The 21,465-nt window shown below is 30.6% G+C and overlaps 1 protein-coding gene across 4 annotated transcripts; it reads right to left on the minus strand.

Annotated features, from left to right (window-relative positions):
- Positions 1 to 1,342: 1,342 nt before the first annotated feature.
- LOC111638036 (transient receptor potential cation channel subfamily V member 5-like) lies at positions 1,343 to 20,719 on the minus strand. 4 transcript variants are annotated; one of them, XM_023383661.1, is made up of 16 exons: positions 20,154 to 20,719; positions 19,865 to 20,054; positions 19,281 to 19,439; positions 19,055 to 19,209; positions 18,465 to 18,608; positions 15,091 to 15,172; positions 13,977 to 14,092; positions 13,911 to 13,916; positions 11,806 to 11,925; positions 11,235 to 11,285; positions 6,654 to 6,805; positions 6,474 to 6,583; positions 5,475 to 5,572; positions 3,783 to 3,944; positions 3,530 to 3,715; positions 1,343 to 2,560 (listed from the first exon to the last, which is right to left on the minus strand). In XM_023383661.1, the coding sequence occupies exons 1-16, from the start codon at positions 20,400 to 20,402 to the stop codon at positions 1,541 to 1,543; spliced, it is 3,000 nt and encodes a 999-aa protein (XP_023239429.1). In that variant the 5' UTR covers positions 20,403 to 20,719; the 3' UTR covers positions 1,343 to 1,540. The 4 variants fall into 4 exon arrangements, with proteins under 4 accessions (XP_023239429.1, XP_023239427.1, XP_023239428.1 ...); XM_023383659.1 differs by having other exon boundaries at positions 11,235 to 11,345; XM_023383660.1 differs by lacking the exon at positions 13,911 to 13,916 and having other exon boundaries at positions 11,235 to 11,345.
- Positions 20,720 to 21,465: the final 746 nt, after the last annotated feature.

Raw genomic sequence — 21,465 nt, forward strand, 5'->3', positions numbered from 1 at the left:
CTGATGGTTGTTTTTTGATTAGTAATTAAAATTGATTTTTTTTTTTTGTAATCTCGTTGGATTTTACAACTAATTTTAAAAATGGTTTTAAATATTTATTATTAATTATTAAAATATATTTATGAATAATATAAAATATTAAATCCACAATTTAAAAATATATATATATATATATATGTATCACCTGTTGAGTTGAGTATATATGGCGTTTAAATTGAGTCATATCCTCTTGTTTTTATCAATTTTCTTTATCAAAGTTTAAATTCACATTATAATATAATATTCGAATTAAAATATTTATACACATACTGATTATTATTTGAATTATTTGAAAAAAATACAATATCAAGATATTTTAATATAAATTACATCTCCGAAGAGTCCCGAACCAAATTATATAACCAAAAAGTCAAATTTTTGTATGGATTTCATGGCTTTTTTTAAGTTCTACTCATAAAAATTAACAGACCGAGCGATAAATTTTGATTCCTTGGTAGAATAGGATCAAAAATATCAAAATTTATCGCGTAGTCCTTACCATGAACCGGGTAGAGAAGCCTTCGCTGTGGGAGCTCCGGATATCAAAGGCTCCGACACGTGTTCCTCTGTTTTATACGAAGAGCCATGGCTTTTTAAATGGATATTCTTCAAATTAGATACATAATATAACAACTTTCAGCTGTTAAAATCAAAAACGTTTGCCTAAAGATAGCTATTGTGGAGGCACATGACGTTAAACTTTCGATAAGATATATATTTAGTGATTTAATATGACGTAAGTGCAATTGTTATAAGTTATATAAAGGAAAAATGTCATAACAAAAGCCATTTTTTTTTTGTATTATTCTACGTTACAGATGTATTGAAACGAAGCGCGATACTATCGCAAAGTCTATATAATTATAAATTTATGTATAAACTAGTTTTATAATAATACAATAAGTATTTTAAGAATTTTTAGAAGTATCCGAGATAATTTAATACGAAAAAATTGCTAACGTTATGGCCATAACTAATTCTTATAATGGTTAAAAAAGTTGATATGTGATACGGTTAATGAACTTTCAGGAAAAATATAATTCTACAATTTCACGGAATAATTTCATAATAAGAAGAAAATATATATATTTTTTTTGCAACTTTTTAACGTTGTGTTAATTAATAATAAATAATTTTACTACGGATATACGAGATATAAAAAAATAAATAGTGTTCACCCGATTCGCTAACATCCTATATAAAAAAATGAATTTATTCGTGTTTACGGAATATAGTTTTGAATTTCAAACTCCTACGCTTTATTCTTACGTCAAAATAAACAATCAAATGGTAACTTTCTTCCAAAATAAAAAAATATATATAAATAAAATTTTATTGGGTGAATTTTACTACATTCAATATATAAATAGTGCTGTTAAACTGATTAAACTGTTTCTATCAATACTTTCTTCGCTTTGCGTTTAAGTTATATAATACTAAGGAAAGTATAGAAAGTTTAATGTAGTTCTACGTATCATAATTACGATTTACTCTGAAAGTTTTAAGGATCTTCCCGAAAAAAATCTTCATTCCAAGCAACTAGAGATTTCATATCGACTACATCTTTCGTACTCCAATGAGTCAATCCCTTTTGTTTTATTGGATTCTTAGAAATGTTATATTGATTTAATTCTTCTAAACTGGACGATTCTGACATTTTAACTTTCTTTGAACATCTTTTTCTTTTCGGAGTTCTCTTTTCTTGGTTCTTTACACGCGATGATCTGTAAGAAGATTTTGGTCTATTTGGATGTAATTTCGTGTTATCTATCCAACTATTTTCTGGATTGAGTTCATTTTCGTTTGTTAATATTCCTACTTTTGATTTAGTAAATGTGTGCCTTTTACGCTTTTTACAGATTTTTATTTTGGTTCCTTTTCTTGTATCCTCTAAGTGTATCTTTTCCTTGTTTTCGTCTACATCTTCTGACGACATTGTAGGTAGAGAACGTGAATATTTCTGGTCGAATTCTAACAAAAAGCATTTCCTTTCTTGCTCCACTGCATTAATATCTTTCTTTTCTGCAAGAACAATCTCTTGCGATGCGATTTTGAGTGCACTAGTTGTAAATTTTGACTCTGATTCCAACAAAGATTTCTTTCTTTCTAAATTCGCATTTATCTCTTTCTTTTCTTTGATGTCACCGGTTTGAATACTTGTTTTTAATTCTGACAAAGTATTTCTTTCTTCTAATTCTTCTACATTTTTTACTAACTGACAAGTTTCTATATTTATTGTTTTTTCTTCTTTAATAATATCTTCTTGTGGTGTATTATCCATTACATTTGGTGCAGTAGGGGAAGACGGATCCAAGCAATTATCAATTGAATATGCTTCTAATATTGTACAGACATTATCTAACATTCCACTAGTGAGAATATTCGAATTTACACTATTATTTTTTTCATTTCCCGTATCAAATTTCTCATTCGGCTCGTTAATATCATTTAACTGTGCTACATTATTCGTGTCCACTTGTTTCGATTTCCTCAATTGAAAAATTACTCGTCTTCCCATTCTCTGTAAGTAAATTTATAATTAAATTAATTGCAATAAATGCCAAGAGATGACGAAATTTAAAAATATGTTTAAAATTTATTATCAATTGTAAAGTATTACAATACTGAGAACAATGTTACTCGTAAATTAAAATGCGTAACGACTTCATTCATTTGTTTTTTGTTAATTTTTCAATGGAATACGCTTTGTATATTTAATTCAAAATATTTCTGTGTAAAATATACGTGGTATTCATAATTAAAGAGTAAGTGTTCAAAGCTCTCTGTAGAAAAGACTATAAAAATTTCCTTTCAAATTTAGCCGCTAGGGCAAAGTTTGACGCTGCTGTCCCCTTAATGTGTATGTTAAACACGTTTCCTAACGAATTCCGAGTACAAAAGGAGTAGCAAAACGTTCGTTACAGTTGAATAGTCACGGTATTCGCTCCTGATCGTACGTTACTTATTAATTAAACTTTTCTATCAACGAAATAGCAATGCTTGCTCTACACCTAAAGGAATTTCGACGCTTAAAACGTTTACGGAAAGGTCCTCTGACCACTGGAATTTCAGGAAAATGATTTCGTGTTTTCAGGAGATTGACAGCAGCGCTAAATGTTGCTCTAGCGGTTGTATTTTAAAGTTAAATTTTCTCCCGAAAATAGAAACCGCATACATGGGGCAATGTATATACCAAGTTTGGTTGGGATTTGCCCAATAGTTCTTTCTACACAGAGCTCTAAACATCTACTCTTCAATTACGATCACCCTGTACAGTGCCGGCCCGAGGCAAGTTTTAAGATGGAGCGAGATCCTATTATGGCGCCCCCTTGGTTGCCCCTAATTTATACCCTTTAATTTTCTTTACCACTGAGGCGCCCAATAGCATTTAGCGCCTGGAGCGGCTGCTCCGTTCGCCCTATGGTAGGACCGGCTCTGACCCTGTATATACTGTAAATAGAACAATTATTTTAAAAATTGCCTATACAACCTTCCAATTTGATAATGCTCCTTTCCTCTGTCTAGCTTTCGACTTTAACTTTCTTCTAATAACCATAACGGCTCTATTTTCTTGTTCATCATTAGCTGTTGTAACGGGTATAGAATAGCATTGCATGTATTCACGAGCCTTCTTCTGACTAACGGCTCTTTCGAGAGCGACAACAATTTTAGCCCACTGAAAGAAAATAAAGATTAAATTTTATCGTAGAATTATTTACACGCAAATTAAAGGATTGTTTTACCTGCTTCACCCATTCTTTCTCCGATTGTTCAATCACTTGACAATACGTATTACCCATCATGGCGATCAGCATATTTAGCAAGAGTATCGGCATAAATACCAGGAAAACTGTGAAAACTACTTGAGTGATGTAATAATAAACGGTGCGACGGATTTCATCGTACTGAAATAAGAAAAATACATTTAAAAATGTTTACAATAAGTCTCACAATCAATCATGCAACTGGCATTTTCTTTAATCTACGTTAGATCACGATTATGCAACTCGAATTATAAAAGTAATTACGTTACTCTAGAAATTCTGTTACGTCAGAATCAAGTATTTTGCAATTCGAATTTTTTAATTAACTAATAAAAAAAACCACATTTAATATTTAAATAACGTTAAATTTAATGACGTATCCTGTCATCCTACCGAAGGTTAATAGTTGATCGCGGGTTCGTGCCTGACCACGAGCTGGACACGTGGGGTTTTCCGGTTTTCTTCACGTGTCTAACAACCTAAACAGGGGTAAGATCCTACCAAACAACTCTCTTTGTTTGATCGCTCGAGTGTTGCATTACCTTATATTAGTAGTGTCCAAAAATTTTCCATTGGTGAGCCAAATTGCATACCAAGTGGGCCACAAAAATGTTAAATATTCCATATAAAAATATACAAAAAATAAGCTAACTTCTATCACTTATTAGGGGCTGTTAAAGCATCACATAACCAAGAATTTATCATTTTTTTTATCTCTTCTCCCCACCTCACCAGCCATCGGAGCTCAATGTATCCCCCCATATTATTTCATCAGGCCAGACATTTAAACTTTCCTCAAATATAAAGGAATTATTTTCAATTTTGTGATGACTGGAGAGAAAAATAAACGACGGGTGCAATCTCACGTCATCAAAGACTCACCCTTCCTCCCCCATTGTCAGCAATAGAGATACAAATGTATTTCCCCCCCCCCATAAACTGCTGACGTCATACTCGAATGATGTGTTAAATATACTGGCGGGTCGTAGTTTGGGCACCACTCGCCTCGTACCATAAACCAATCCAATTCTGTCACATCCTACTTGATCAGCAATGTAATCTATATCCTGGTGACAAGATCAATATCCTTTTGATAAAGTATAAGTAATATACGGTATATATATATTTTTTTAAGCAGTAACAAAATGTATTTAGGTTTCATAAATCTAAATTTATAACCTTTCGTTATGAGTTAAATGACATATCCGTACCAATAACATCAATGATAAAATATATAATGCAATTTCACGTATGATCATCCATAACTTCACCCTTGGAAACGGGTCGGTTGATGACATTCTTACGTACCTGTTACGAAAATATACTAAAAAAAAAGTAACCATCCTTGATACCATTACATTAATAAATTAATTCGGCGAGTTCTCTATCAATTTTATGAGATTTTATGAAGTAATTCCTCACTTATTCGTATAAAAAGTGAAGAAAATTGTTGAAAAATACGAGACAAATAACAAGAATTAATTGTAGATGCTCGAAAAATGTCATCTTAAACTTTACTTGAACGGAAATTATGTATTATGCGCATAAATCGGATTACTTTGACAGTTAATGGAGAAATAATTTACTATTTTAATGGAACTTTAATGTAAAATTAATGCACGATTATTTAATTAACGACCTTAATTAAAGATTATTTTCTTATTAATTTACCTCATAATTTCCTAATGTCATTTGAAAGAGCGTTATCCAAGTTTTTGGATACGTTTGAAATCTTTTACTTTTCTGACTTTTGAAGAGGAAATAAAATGCTGGAATATATTTAAAAATATATTTATTAAAATTATTTTTATATTTAATTTATAGAATATTTTATAATTAAACAATTTAACGAATGCATATAACAATTTTATGTGTTATAATGTATGTAAAACGAAGAGAAATAATTTATATTTCTCCTCTTCATCTCAGGAAAATGATAAAGACACTTAAGTACGACAAGGAAAAACATTATGTATTATAAAGTATTTCTCCTTATCATCCTCCTCGCATCTTACATCCGATTAATTATTATATATAGGCCTATTATCCTACTCGTAATAATGAGGAGAAATACATAATATTTTTCCTCATCACTGTAGGAGGAAGATAAAGATGTACAAGAAAGATGAGGCAAAACATGGTAGTAGTTAGAGAAAGCTTTTATAAAACTGTAATAATTAATAAATATTTATATTTTGATAATTTAAAACTTTCTACAAGTATTTTAATGCCAATTTTTTAAACACTTTCCACCTTGTGGGCACCAACAGGGTGTTTTTAGCAAGCCCATTATAGGTTAAGCCAGGCCCATCGGGTGGCGAGAGGACCGATACATCACCCCTGAAAAATCCCTGGAGTTTTTGACCCTCTAAATTCGAACCCGGTTCCCCCTGAGCAGCTAACTAGCTCCCTTTATCATTATAACATTATAACAATAAGAATAATTAAATTTATTAAATTCATAAATAAATGAAGAAATTTAATTAAAGTTTATCAGAAAATTTGAGTAATTTAATATAAGAATTATTATTTAATTTTTTAAATTTTAATTTCAAATGTAAACGTACGAATGGGATGAAAAAAAGGTTTAAAAATAAACTCTTACGTTATCAAATTGTTTAAAACATTTAAATACTTCTACAATAACAATATCATGTTGAAAATGCTTACCTTGGGTGAATGCCAGTAAGAAAATGAAGTAAATGATAGAAAATCTAAACATATCTCCTGTTAAAATACTATAAATCATAGTCACAAACGGTCCGGTCAATTTAATGGCCCTAAATTAAGGCAATTTATTATATTTATTTTTATATTTGGCCCATTATATTAATATTTAAAGTGTCTTACCCTGCAAAAAACATTAAGAAGAGCCAAGATCCAGGAAGAGCTATGGATAAAAGGATATCTTCAGTGGATCTATCTCCTGTTAATCGGCAAGGAATGCAGAAAAGTATTAATATGCACGAAAGTAGAAAGATGGCTTTTGGGGGGTTGCTTATCTGTGTAAAGAATTTATATTGGTTTAGCCTATATTGAAAGATATCAATATTTCGTCAATGGTTTTGTTCTACGTTAGATATGAGTCGAGAACCCGAGAGAAAGGAGATGAGACTGTGATAAGTCACAAATGTGTAGCCTCGCTCTTCATCTAAAGCCATAAAAATAGCATACATGTATGGATTGATGGCGTAAGGCAATCTGCCTGCTGAGAGGACTTTCTATAGTAAACTGGCCCTTACACTGGCAAATATACTATGAAAGTAATAAAGCTTAAGGTTAGGGGAACATTCTTAATGGCTCCTAATCTCAGAGGGGCCCTAAAAAAGCTTTTTTGGACATTGCCCTGTTGTTATTGGCTGCGAAGGGGACTTCAGGGTATCAAAAGTGGTCAGCTATTTAGGTGTTAGACACGTGAAAAGAACCGGAAAACCCCACTCTGGTCAGGCGAAAACCCAGTTTCTGGGGCGTGGGTTCACGCTTAGATTAAATAAATAACAAATCTTTTACCACATTTTAAATGAAAATTTAATTTATATCAAACTCATATAATTTATTCCATTGATTATTGAATTTTGGGGCCTTTCTGTGTCTGCAGTTCTGATCAAAGGCCCTATCTGTACACTTTCTATTTGGTCCTGGATATTTCTCATACGAATCAAAATTTATGATTTAATATTTTATTTTATATGATAAATTCTTAAACATGAAAAAATTTTAAATTTTATAAAGAAAATTCCCACTAATTATGTTATAGTAATTTACATACATAATTAAAAGTAAATTACTTAATTAAAATAATTATTTAATTAAAAAATTAGACTAAACATTATTATTTTATAGTTGCCGAAAGGTCAATTAACTGAGTTTTGTTTTTCGAAAATTGTTTAAAACATCGTGTTTTAATTATTTAAAATTGGTGAAAAAATAATAGAAATACAATAAAAATAATTATATATTTTTAGTTAATTAATTACCAGTCGACCCCCCTATAACAGTGTTGATTTTTCCATTTTATATGAATTCTATGTTGTACGAGTCACTTAGATTTTACAAATACATGAGCCGTTCACAGCCCAGCACACATATTTGTAAAATCTAAGTGACTCGTATAACATAGAATTCATATAAAAAATGGAAAAATCAACAGTGTTATAGGGGGGTCGACTGGTACAGTTTAGTCTTTACAACGTTAAATAAGTGGATTACCCTGTTAAGATTGTAATTAAAATCTTTAGTTACTTAACCGTTGTAAAGAAAATCGCAATTAACTTAAAAAATATAATTATTTCTAACATGTTAACACCATTTTTGAAAATCACGTTATGATTTTAATTAACACCCAAATAGGGGCCAGTTCTCACATATCGTACGTACCTAACACCCAAATAAGAGCCTTTTTCCCATATCTTCACCCATCTAACACCCAAATAGGGACAAGTTTTCCATTAAAAGTCCTCTCGAGAGGCTAATCGCCCGTAAGTTGCGTTGCCACATTCTACCAAACCCACAATTTTCACACAAATTTAATTACAAAGAAATAAATTATTCTAAAAAAAAACAAATTAACAGCTCAATTCTCTTTCTTTTATGAAACAAAATATTTTAAAAACTAGAAAAAAAAATTGTATAAAATTATTAAAGAAATAATCTTCATGGAATTTAGATCGTTGCATTCTAAACCGTAACATTTCAACGTTTTAATTATTGCATTGTCCCAGTGTTTAAGAGATTTAGAGAATTACAATGCGTGAAATCGGACGTTGAAATTACTGGAAATATATTTCTCGTGTTATTTAACCTAAAAATTACTTAAACTATTTCGAATTAAAATTATTTAATTATAAACATAAATTTAACTTAATTAAAATGCTCAACGGATTCAGAATGTATTTAAAATAAAGATTAATATGAAATTATTCGTGTTTTCCTGTATAAATTTATTCTTAAAATGATTAAAATCGTTTAATTTTAGGTGTAAAAGTATCATTTTTCTCTTTGAAAACAAAAATATAAGCTTTATTTTTTTTCTTAATACACAAAAAATTCAATAGAATTAATAATTCATAACAAATTTTTTGAGGATTTCATAAACATGAAGTCCTCTGAAAATCCCTGTTGCAAAGTAGGGCCTCTCAGAGGAACTTCAGAGCAAACGACTCTCTATGAGAAGACCCCCTAAAAATGGCTCCTCTATGAAAAGCCTTTAACTTCAAGCTTTCACAGATAGCCTGGATTTAAAGGCTTTTCATAGTGAAGCCATTTTTACGGGGACTTAAAACCATTATTTAGGCATAATTAAGGATCATAAACCCATTCATCTGATAAGTATATGCTAATATTATAATAAAATGGTAATTTTTTGATAGAATATTCTCATATAAAATCGTCACATCGATAATTTTCTAACGATACTTCCTCATATTTCTTTGTATAAATCACAAATTATACGATATGGATCATGAAGTGATTTAACTGAACACCACTTGGCATTTCTTCTTTTATGTTTTATACAAAAATATATATATATATATTTTATATGGAAAAATTCTTTATTTTCAAGGAAAAATTATATATATTTTAAAGCACCTTAAACTTTTCTACTGGATTTAAAAAATAATATCCACGCTTCTACGACCGATTTTACTGTATTATTTTAAGTAAAACATGGCTTAACGTAGTGAGAAACAATTTGATTTTCAAAAAAACATTCGTTACTTTCGCACGATGACACTATTGATTTTTCAAAACGATTGAAAACAGGAAACGGAAGTTATTACATTTTAAAAAATTAAAAAAAAACACACACCTCGTAAGTCGGATGTGTGCAAAATACACGTTTTACATTTGTTATATTACGTAATTTTTTAATATACAATTATCTAAAAAATTTTCTACAATTTTATCTACGAAAATAATCCTTTATCTTAACGTAAATATAATAATATAAGTTGGAAAATATTCAATAATATGTGTTATTGTTTATTGTTATTTTGCGATCAAGCGATGAAAAACTATAGTATAAAAGTCGTGTGATTAGGTAGCGTAACCAAAGAGGGGCCCGAAGGCTCCCGTACATTGGGGCACTTAAGCAAGTACTCCTTTTTGTCTGTGTTACCCCTTTTTCTAAACCCCAAGGGGTCCAAAATTCCATTATCAACAAATAACAGGGAATTTGCGACTTGTGAAAGCGCTGATCCGACATTGAATCAGAGTTTGAAGCTTCTTAAATAATATACGATGTCCCCTTTTTTTATAGCTCGTGCCCCCTTCTGTATAGTCTACCCGAAACCCATTAACTTATTAAATTAATTAATTAAGAATAAATCAAATAAGTACAGGAAATGCATCTAACAGTTTAGTCTTCATCCATAGCATTAGTGGCTACATCCATAATGGTACAGGAGGTTTGTATGTTCTAATTGGCCCCCTAATATCTAGTTAAGCTATTGATACTAGACATTAAAAAAGATCTAAAATTTAGTATTTTATATAAAAAAACATAATATAAAAGTAATATAAATTATGATTATAACTCAATTTTTATTAGTTTTATTGGCTTTCGGAGAAGGACGGGGCCCACATTTATAAAGGCCTGTTAGAGATTGAGAGAGATACGTCTGCAGTATATTAAACAGTAATAAGCAATGAGTTTTTCATCTTAATATAAAAGAAATTCAATGATTTATAACACGTTTTTAAAGACCCTAAATATGTAAGACTCGAGCCTATAATAAGACCTAGACAGGCCCCACCTCGCTTCTCTCAGGCCCTGATTATAAATATACATTATTAATTTAAAAAATTATATAAAAATGGTTATAAAATATATTTTTTTGGTAATACAATAAGCTTAAAAATAAAATTATATGGTTTTTTTTCATGCATTTTCACTAGTTACTGTTGAACTTTACATTAATAAGGCCTATAAGAAATTATTTTCGGGCCTATAAAAAATTATTTTCACTGTTTTTTAAATAATTAAACAGAGAAAAGGGATCAAATATAATTATTCTTTTGCAATATTATAATTATTTTCTTGCTATCTTCATCTAGAAAATGTTAGTAAATTAATAAACAGAATAAAAATCGATGAAGGAAGTACAAAAAAGGAAAAAAAAGAGAAAAAAGTCAATTTTACGAATGGTATTTATTTAAAAACAAGATATATTGATTGATACTAAAATAAAATGCATAAATATAATTTTTTTTCTTATTTTCTAAAATATTTTTCCTAGTAAAGCAAATTTTACATTGATTTAAAAATGTTATAACCTAAANAAAAAAAAATTAAATATTTAAACATTATACACTTGCTGCCATCTGTTGTCGAAAATATAAACTATATATTTAATTATTTTTATTTTATTCGCATTTATATACTTAATTTATCTTAAATTTTATAAATATATTTAATATAAATATCCTTACCACATTAATAAAAAACGTGGCTAATCCTTGAGCTAGAATTTCTTCGGCTGGCTGAAAAATTACAAATCCTATACAACCGACACAAGTCCCAATCTCTGCACAATATCGACACTAAGAATAGAAAAGAAAGAAAACAAAAAAAAAAAAAAATTAAAAGCTTTAATATTAGTTCATGCATTGTACGATATTTTTTTTATATAAAAAAATTTTTTTTTCTAAGAAAAAAGCTGTGTTATCGAAGCGTGTGTACTTCAAAGCGATAACACACTTTCCTATTTTCGTTCGATTTTCCTGGAAAAATATTGATTTTTATTCGTCTACTCATCATCTAAGAGGTCGGAGGTCATAAATTGATCAACTTTTCACTCTCGAGAATTTCGGAAACGTGAAACTAAGTTATAAATGCTTCGTAGAAACGTAAAAATGGAATATTTACGTCACGAGTTTAGTACCTTTAACCAAAATTATATCTTTATCCAAGATATACTTTCTCGAAGTTATATAGAAGTAAAAAGATAATTTAAAAATTTAATGAGGTTAAAATTTAATGTATTTTCTATGTAATATTTACCATGGAATGTATGTCTGTCGGACCGAGGAGGGGTTTTCCAATATCTTTTCTTAAAAATACAGCGATGCTCATGATAACCAAATGGATAAATATCAACGATAGTCTCTTCATAAATTGTCGCTGAAATTTAAAATATATTTATAAATTTTATCTTCAAATTTTTTTAAATTATATTAATAAATTATTTAAGTATGCAAAGGATAATCTGTTTGAAATGTAGCGTTAAATAAATATATATATATAGTAAATATTTTTTAAATGTATATACATTCTTTCTCACATAACTCGTGTCATAAATTAAATAATAAATGATAATAATTCGTTTGTATAATTTAACAGAGGCGTAGGCGTAACGCGTATACAGCTAATGTGACCCTGGAAATTGATCGAAGGTACCAACATCTCTTTTGTTTTTGTTATTAAATCGATGATAATTATATAAGTTATATAAATAAGTCTTAAATTATATATTAGTTTGGAAAAATAACTTAAGGGTTTTATATATTTAATATATATAATAAGAAGAAATCCGTTGATAATAAATAAACACATACACACAAACACACACATGTACTGTAATTATTGTAATTAATTAAAGTACCCCTATTCAATTCCCTATAGAGAGAAGTCCAACTACAACCAAATCTGGCATTTCAGGGCATTGCAAGACATTCTGTGAAAGAAATTAGTACCACTACTCACCATTGTGGCACTTTTGGCGCTGCAAGAAAAAAAAACATTTCATTTCTTCAAGACATTCGTGCTCTACAGTGATCTTAGCGATGCAGCGGGTACTGCTCAATGTGGATGTCATTTTAAAGGTGTAAAACCTGAAGGCGATAAACAATGTGTTCGATCCTCTGACTATCTTCGATCTTCTGAGATCTAATATGATACTGTCTTTCAAAGCTGCCAAATTAGCAACAGGTCCCCGATAAACCACACTTTTAAATGTCCCAACAACAAAAAAATGTCCCCAAAACAAAAAAGCATACGAATTAAAATCTAAAGAATTAAGTGGCCAGGCAGGAGGAAATGCGCAACTAATCACTCTGTTATCGATGAAATAGGTAGATACATTCCATCTTGCATGAAAGTGGTCGATTCAAGGCGATGTCACTGTTGCAGTTGGGTTGTTACAAAAGTATTGAAGATTTCTCCATATTTTTGGGTCATCACAGATTATGTCACAAGCTCATTGGTACTAATATCTTCGACGAAGAATGGTTCAAGGATAAATACGCCTATGAATCCATGCCAGACTGTAACTTTAAGTGATGCAGTAAAATCTGATAGAAAACAAAGGTTTACTGTGGCCTAAGTTATGGATGTTCACTGTTCTACTGAACTGAAAACGTGCCTCGTTGCTCCATATTGGCCACACTCGCGGCTTGTCCATGCCATAAAAAATCTACTTTCATTTTGACAAGCAAAATCAATGCAAATGTCAGTCGAATTTCCCCGTAAGCAGCAAGCAGCAAGCTGGTTGTGTATGATCTTATACAGGTAATAATGCACCAACTTTCTTAATATCTTTCACGCGCCCAGTATATATGATATATCTAACGTGCATTGCTGGAGCCTGCAACATTATTCATTGATTATTCAGAAACAAATGTGATAACGTCGTCAACGATTTATGAAGTGATAGATTTGAACCTTTCATTGGGTTGAACTCCCTCCCATATATCCAGTTTCTTGAATCGAGTTTATTCTCTTGAGACTTTGTGGAATCAATGGTCCTCCGCATAAATTTTTACAACAACAAAATTTCCAAAGTGCAGCCGCAGCATTGACGTTGTTTCCACAAAACAACTCAAGAAATCACGTTTTGGCAAAGTGATAATCCACGTAGCTGATAAGAATGACATTCAACAATTGTGGCTGCAATCATACCTATAACTTGGCTGCAACACGTATGCTTATACAAAAATACTGTTTTTCATTGTATGCAGTGCCAAAAAAATGGCATAGTAGAGAGTTTTCGTACTATTTTCTACGGAAATGTCTTCTGCGTGTTATGAAATATCACCATACCCGATTTGGATGCACTTGGACTGTCAAATAAGTCTTTATACATCATTGAACAGGGATACTGTACTTACGATCATCTGGTATAAAAATATCAATTATTTTCAAGCAGAAGTAAACTTCAAAAATAGTGTATTTACTCTAGCAAAGGTCTTCCATTTTTCTTCCAGAAGTCTTTCGATCACGCCACCGTCTAACATATCTAAATGCTCATTTGTATTTCCACTTAAAATTATAAGTATAGCTGAATTCCAATCTGAAAATATACGAATATAGTTTAAAATCTTTCAAAATTTATCATAAATTCCATTATAATTTCTTACTAGAAAGGAAATTAGTAACCTGAATACAGTCAAACCTCGATATAGCGCCAAACCTCTTAAAGTGGTAACAAATACAGAATCCATCATTATCCATGAATTGCTAAACGTTGGATTTCGCATTGCAAACTACATTGTTATCATCGAATCACATGATTTTCAATTGCAAACTCAAACTTATATGCAGGCCTCATTACTAGGCCTATATAATTCTTATTTGAAGTACAGTATTTTAGTTCAGTGCCGTGCCGGATTGCTCACTACGTACAGTACGTGAGGTTACATGTTTAGAGGCCACTCGTGGCTCACTAGATACGTGACCAGAGGTTCAGTAGTTAGGCCTACGTGTGGCATTCTTAGAGGGAATTGGAAGGAAAAAAAGCAGTTTTTGCCGTTGTAATAGTACATCTAGACGTTATTAGTTTATGATATAAAATTATGTAGAGACAGTGGCGTAGCGAACATAACTGGCACCCGGGGCACGACACTTTATTTGCGCCCCCTCCCCCTCCAGAAACACATATAGTTTGTCTTGGAGACCATTTGGGCGTCCCTCTGCGAGTGGCACCCGGTGCATGATACACTCCCTTGCACCCTCCTCGCTACGACATTGTGTAGAGGGGCCCCAATCTTCTGTGAGTTGGGCTCCCGAAACGTCCTAATCAGCCACTAGTTTTTTTTTAAACTTTCCCGAGCTGACACTAGGAGGGCCTTTTTTTTTTAGCAAGCTTATTATGGCTTAGGTCAGGCCCACGATGGAGCAGCAGGATGACGAGGGAGCCACTGGTTTAGAATCACGCTCGATTTAATGCCAGTTTTAAAAGTAAACAAAAATGGCGCTAAATCGAAGTTCGACTATGGAACTTTAGTTCATTTAAAAAATTAAGTATTTGTTTAATTTATATTTTTAAGTAAAATTTAAAAGTAAAATCACTTGTTTTTCCATTTGAAAGTAAACTATCCAATGCATTCAGGGGATAACCACAGCACGTGATCGTACTGTATCTCCAAAATTCCTAAAGAAATGATAATTCATAGTTAAGATTGTAATTAAAATCTTTAGTTACTTAACCGTTGTAAAGAAAATCGCAATTAACTTAAAAAATATAATTATTTCTAACATGTTAACACCATTTTTGAAAATCACGTTATAATTTTAATTATTAACACTTAAATAGGGGCCAGTTCTCACATATCGTCGCGTATTTAACACCCAAATAAGAGCCTTTTTCCCATATCTTCACCCATCTAACACCCAAATAGGGGCCAGTTTTCCATTAAAAGTCCTCTGGAGAGGCTAATCGCCCGTAAGTTGCGTTGCCACATTCTACCAAACCCACAATTTTCACACAAATTTAATTACAAAGAAATAAATTATTCTAAAAAAAAACAAATTAACAGCTCAATTCTCTTTCTTTTATNTCCCTTATATCCGTCAGACATTTTACTACACAAATATATAGAGTAGAAGTTCGTTAATCCGGCATCTACGAGACAAGAGTCGGATTATCGAAACTTGTTATATTTTCGCAAACTTCGGTAAGTTATATGCAATGCGAACGTTGCAGACATTTTGCACTGTACAAACACAATCTGTTGTATTACATAACGATATTTTTGTACTTTTCAACAAGAATCTTACCCCCTGTAACTCTCCGTAACGCTTTCATACATACCCACTCCCAAAATTACGTAACGCATATCCTCAATCAATCTCCTTAATTCTACTAAGGAATAATACACGACTATGTGTTCGGCCACCCCATCGTGGGCCTGGCCTTTTTAGAAAGCCTATAATGGACTTGAAAAGAGGTCCTCTTGTGCCCACAAAGCGGAAAGAGTAAAAAAAAACCCTCTAGCATTACGTAACGTTTTTGTAAACATCCCACTCCTTTGTAACGCATCGTAACGACTATCTACATACACTACACAACTATTATCCTTATCTGCGTTACATAATTTATCAACAGCCCCTCTTTAACTAGTCTGAAAATCAGTCTTTTCTATCGCACAGATCACGATTAATCTCCTCACATGGTAATAGGATGGGGAAGAGGAGGAGGAGGAGAAGAAGAAGAAAAAGTAATTTTGACCATTTTTAACGTATTTTCCCCCCATTAAATGCTGCTTCCGCATGTATTACAGTACTTTATATCAAATTTTCATCATTTAAGAACACCTAAGCACCAATAATAGCCACACACAATTATTTTAGGCTATAGTAAATAATGAATGAAAGAAATAAAGCAAATATTTCTTTATTATAATTGTTAATATCTGAATATAAACAGATTAAAAGTTAAATGACTAATACTTGTGTCTTGACTCTTGACTTTACATATATATATATATATATATATAAAAGAAANTTTAATTCGATATAAATGTTCAGTATTTCTATATATATATATATATATATATATATACTGGAATTGTAAAATCTGCATGTAGTCCACATTAAAAGTTAAAGCCCATATTTTGATTTCATTAATCTAGATTAAACACCAGAATAAGGTTAACTGGGCGTATAATCATTAATTAATCATATTTTGTCTGGATGTTAATGTACATTTAATCAATTTAAAAACTTTATAACTTAAATAAATTATAAACTTATTTAAATTTAATAGGAATATAATCATTTTCATAACTATTTATAGATATATAAAAATGAATTTTTTAAAATTATCCATTTTATCTTTAAGAATAATCTGAATACTGAAAACTATCTTAAATATTTAAATATTATAAATATAATCTGCATATATTTTTTAAAAAATTTATTAGTTACAATTTAATATTTTATAATTAATTATAATAAGTAAAATTAAAAATACAGGAAGAAATAGATTATTGTGAACAGGCCCTAACACAGGAGGACCTTCAAAACATTTGTTACAAGTGATTTATTCCATTGTATTTCTTGTACTGTACATTAAGAAGAATATGCATTTATTTTTTATACATAATACTGTGTATATATACAGTATATAAGTGTATATGTGTTTGTATTGGAGCCTCAACAACTTAAACAGTCCGATCTCTCATGACCTCTACGACGCCCAAAGATAACGACGTTCTTGATTACAAGAACCTCGTTATCTCTAACATTAATTAATATGAGTAACGTATACATAAATATCATTTAAAAGAATTGAAAATAAATCGACATTTTAATGTACTGTAGGCCTGTATTTCTATCTAATTTCAAAATCTGGTGTAAGAGAATTTTTTTATTAGTATTATTTTTTTTATAATAAGATGTTGACTAATCATTAAAATATTTTGAAAATTAATAATAATACATCAGTTACTAATAGATCCAGGTTGAAGGATGTCGGCCAGCAAGGGACTTTGGCTCTAGCCTTGGATATAGATGAACCTACGAAATGTAGTGTTTTATGTAAGAAAAGTATAAATAAAAGTATACTGTATTTAATAAGTGATGCATTTGTATTCACGCATTTCATGGCTTTCGGAGAGGGATAAGACCAAGACTCTAGTGGAAGATATACGATGGTTCACATCATATATCTTGTACTTTTTATGTATATGTCTTCTAGTGATATAAATATGATGTTTTTTGTATAACCAAAGGTCAGCAGCACCCGCAGACTATGAAAAAGGAAGGGCATAAATTATAAAAAAGGATATCGTATATTATGTAAGGAGCTTCAAATTCTATGATCCAACGTCGAATCCAATATTCACTCGGGGCTAAATTGGCCTCGAAAACACGAATGGGGTTTTGGTCAACATGCATTAGTTCAATGGCCAAATATCTTTCATTAGTTTTTTTTATATTTTCAGAATAGGCTAGAAGTTACGAATTTTCTGTTGTCTAGAGACTTCTTGAGATTGGGAAAAGGGCAACCGAAACGAAAAGGGGTAGCATGTCCCACAAGTACTCCAATGTACTGGCTGCCCTGTCAGAGACCATACGATAATAAATGTGAAGAATAATCATACGAAATAAGTTAGGACCTTTTTCTGTATTCATCGTGGATTCGGCTAAACCCACAATGGTGTAATCTTTTTCAAGTTCTGATTGCAAAAACTATAGTCAAAGCCTACATTTTACTTAATTTCATTATAATAAATTAGATTTTAATCATTTAAAAGTGTAATCAATAGGCTAATATAGGCCCAATTCCTCATTATGATGAAAATTCGAGAAAAATTCAAATAGAAAGTGTAAGAATGTTTATAGTCGATTGTATCGATATTTTCATTTATTATTTATATAAAAGCCTTATTATATATTCTCGCTTCATAAAAAGTAATCAAATACGATAATAATAGACTTACGAACGACCGAAGTTCTAACATCTCTCGAAATATTTTGTTTCGACCTAATTTACAGGCCAAGGCCAAAGGAGTTAATCCATATTTATTCAAAATATCGTCCTTTGCTGGTTTCGTTGGATGTTTTAATGCGTAACCATACATACTCTGAAATTAAATAGAAGTCCTGTTTAAATTTAAGGCTATATTTCTATAAGATATCTTGATTAATAGGAAGATTTGGGGGTCTTCCATTAATTATGTGTACAGTTTAAGGGAGGGAGGAGATGGAGGATTTATCTACAAGGACTACATGAACTACATGATCTACATAGACGAGGCACTGTAGTGGTATTAATGGCATACGAATTTGCTTTTATAAGCTTTGCAAAACTTTTTAAAATCATTTCTTCAATATTAAGGAATTCACAAACTATTATACACGTAAAGAGGAGGGAGTTTGACAAAAGTAACATCATTGAACACAACAGAAAGGGAGGAGGGCCAAAAGTGGCTGAAAAATTGTACACGTAATTAATGGACGATCCCATTGGCACATTGTTCAAGGTATTAATATTAAAGTATTTTTTTTATTACAATTAAAAATTACCAACCTGCTTGTCGCTAATTACAATAGCATGCAGGACCATATTGCCAAAGTTATCAGTCATGTTGGGATCTGCTCCATATTTTATCAACAAATTATAAACTGTTTCGTCTTCACAACATGCCGCCCACGCTAAAGGGTATTCGCCCAAATAAAATAAACCTAATAAAGAAAAAATTCATATTTAATTTTCTAAAAAATGTAAAATAATTTTTAAAAATATATATACAAACCGTGAAAATTTGTCTGTTTTTTAGGAACCGCCGATTGCTGATCGGTAGGTTTAAAGAATCGTCCAGTGGCTCTCTGAAAGATATCTGCACCATTCTCAATTAACATCTTCGATAATTTCAAATTCTGATAGGCGATACTCAAGTGCAATGCACTGGCACCTAAAAATACTCGAAATTAAAATGTTATTTGATAAAATTAATTTTCTACTGAAGAATACTGAAGAACTTTTCAAGATGTCATCAAACTAGGATGATGACACGCCGTAAGAACGTACAAAAATAAAGATGTCATGTCTTTTTTTTTGTATGTATATGACATTTAATTAAAATAAATGCTAGAATTTATATCTTGACTTCTTGTTAGCGTTGAAAACTGGCAGTTGCTTGACAAGTGACTGAGTATATCTTTGGAGTCACTCCAGAAACAAAAATAAACGAGTTTTTCTATTTAAAAATTCGATTATTTTTAATGGGAATTATTATTAAATTATTTATATAAATTAATTTTATTTATTTACTTTAAATTTAAGTCTTAATAACCAATAAATTAGGGTAAGTTCTAAAATAAAAAGAAAAAACATTACCAAAGTATTCGTCTCCTTCGATAATATCCAAAGCCAAATTAGGAAACAATTCCAACAAAGTTAATGCAATTTCTGTATGCGTTGGCGTGTTGCAGATGACAAGAATATGCAAAAGACTTTCTCCTAATAAACCTCTACTCTCTAATTTCCATAGTCTTTTATGCATAGGACCATCTAAAGATACGGAAATCTGAAAACAATACGTATACACAATAATAAATGAATCTCACCACCTGTAAAAATGATTTATTTTTCTTTACAAAAAGCGAAAATATTATTAAAAATTTACCTGATCTTTTTCGTTAGTGAAATTCTTATCTTCGAAAAATTTCGGTAGAAATTCTCTAGCAAATTTTCCTACTCCTTCCTTACCTTTTTGATTGTAAGTATTAATAAGTATACCACCTTTTTTATAATTGGCTAGAGAATATATAGGATTTTGTTCTTCATCCGGATTTTCGCTGATAATCTGATCCAATACGTAAGAAGAAGAAGAAGAAGAAGATTTCTCGTGATTTACGCACAAATTATTCCCCATTTACAACATTTTTCTTGTTAATTCTACGTTGTTTCAGCATCATTTATAGCATTCGCCGGAATGTTTTTACTTATTTATTAGTGTCTTATTATTATTACTATTATTATTATTGTAAAGTTGTAAGAGATGTCCGATACTCGCCACACTTCTCCGCATTTCCAAGTCAATAGATGTTGGCGAGATAATACGCAAGCGCAAAATTCAAATATAATTTTCTTTAATATATGCATTTAGTAAATTGCTTTCGATATTTTTCTTTGATTTTATTAATCAAAGTTTTTTCTATTTAAATTATATATTAATTTTTATTCGTTTTATTACGTGAAATGATTGATTTTTCAGAAATAAATTAATTTTTTTCTTCATAAAATTTTAGTTAAAAAAAAATAATAATAATTTTTCAGAAAATTGTCTTAAATTTTGAAAAAATAAAAGATTTTCTTAAATTCCGACTGATTTTTCTTTTGTCGGAAAATTAGAAACATATGGTAATAGATGCGTGTTTTCTCTGATAACAATTCATTTAAATTGTTTGAATAACTCTCAGCTTGTTGATTAAGTAATATATGAAATTTTATCTAGTTTATTATTGTTTTTTTTATGTAAACGTTATAGTATAAACAGCTTAATGACTAGAGAGACGAAACAACAAAGACGTCAATCAACCGCTTCTAGTGATCTGGGTTCGAATCCGAATGAGCAACTTCCCAAGAATTTTTCATGGGTGGTTTGTCCCGAATATCTCACTATTCTGCTGCCCACGTCGTGGGTCTGGTCGAATCTACAATTGATACGATTAAAAAAGCCCTCTCAGTCTTTACCGAGACAAAAGAAAAATAACATAATAACTTAAAGTGAAAATCTATAACTGTATACTAGCAGATGATCCCGACGTTACCCAGGAAAAAATAATAATAACAACAAAGATTAAGATTATTACATTATTTCGTTCTTCTAACCCGTCTATTATACTATAGTATTTGTTTATATAACTACACAGGTTATATTACGTAAGGGTTTATCACACCGAGTGACCAATTTTAACACAATTCTTTATATTATG

Source organism: Centruroides sculpturatus, unplaced genomic scaffold, assembly GCF_000671375.1.
Source record: "Centruroides sculpturatus isolate CEXI.00-Female unplaced genomic scaffold, Cexi_2.0 scaffold860, whole genome shotgun sequence".
Taxonomy (NCBI): Eukaryota; Metazoa; Arthropoda; class Arachnida; order Scorpiones; family Buthidae; genus Centruroides; species Centruroides sculpturatus.

Bases quoted from the DNA above. Each gene is read 5' to 3' on its own strand.
- LOC111638036 (XM_023383659.1), bottom strand. From the start codon at position 20,402: ATGGGGAATAATTTGTGCGTAAATCACGAGAAATCTTCTTCTTCTTCT. The intron at 11,346-11,805 runs GTAAATATTACA...TTCTATTCTTAG, and splicing joins CGACAGACATACATTCCATG to TGTCGATATTGTGCAGAGAT. The intron at 3,945-5,474 runs GTAAATTAATAA...TTCTTATTTCAG, and splicing joins TGACATTAGGAAATTATGAG to TACGATGAAATCCGTCGCAC.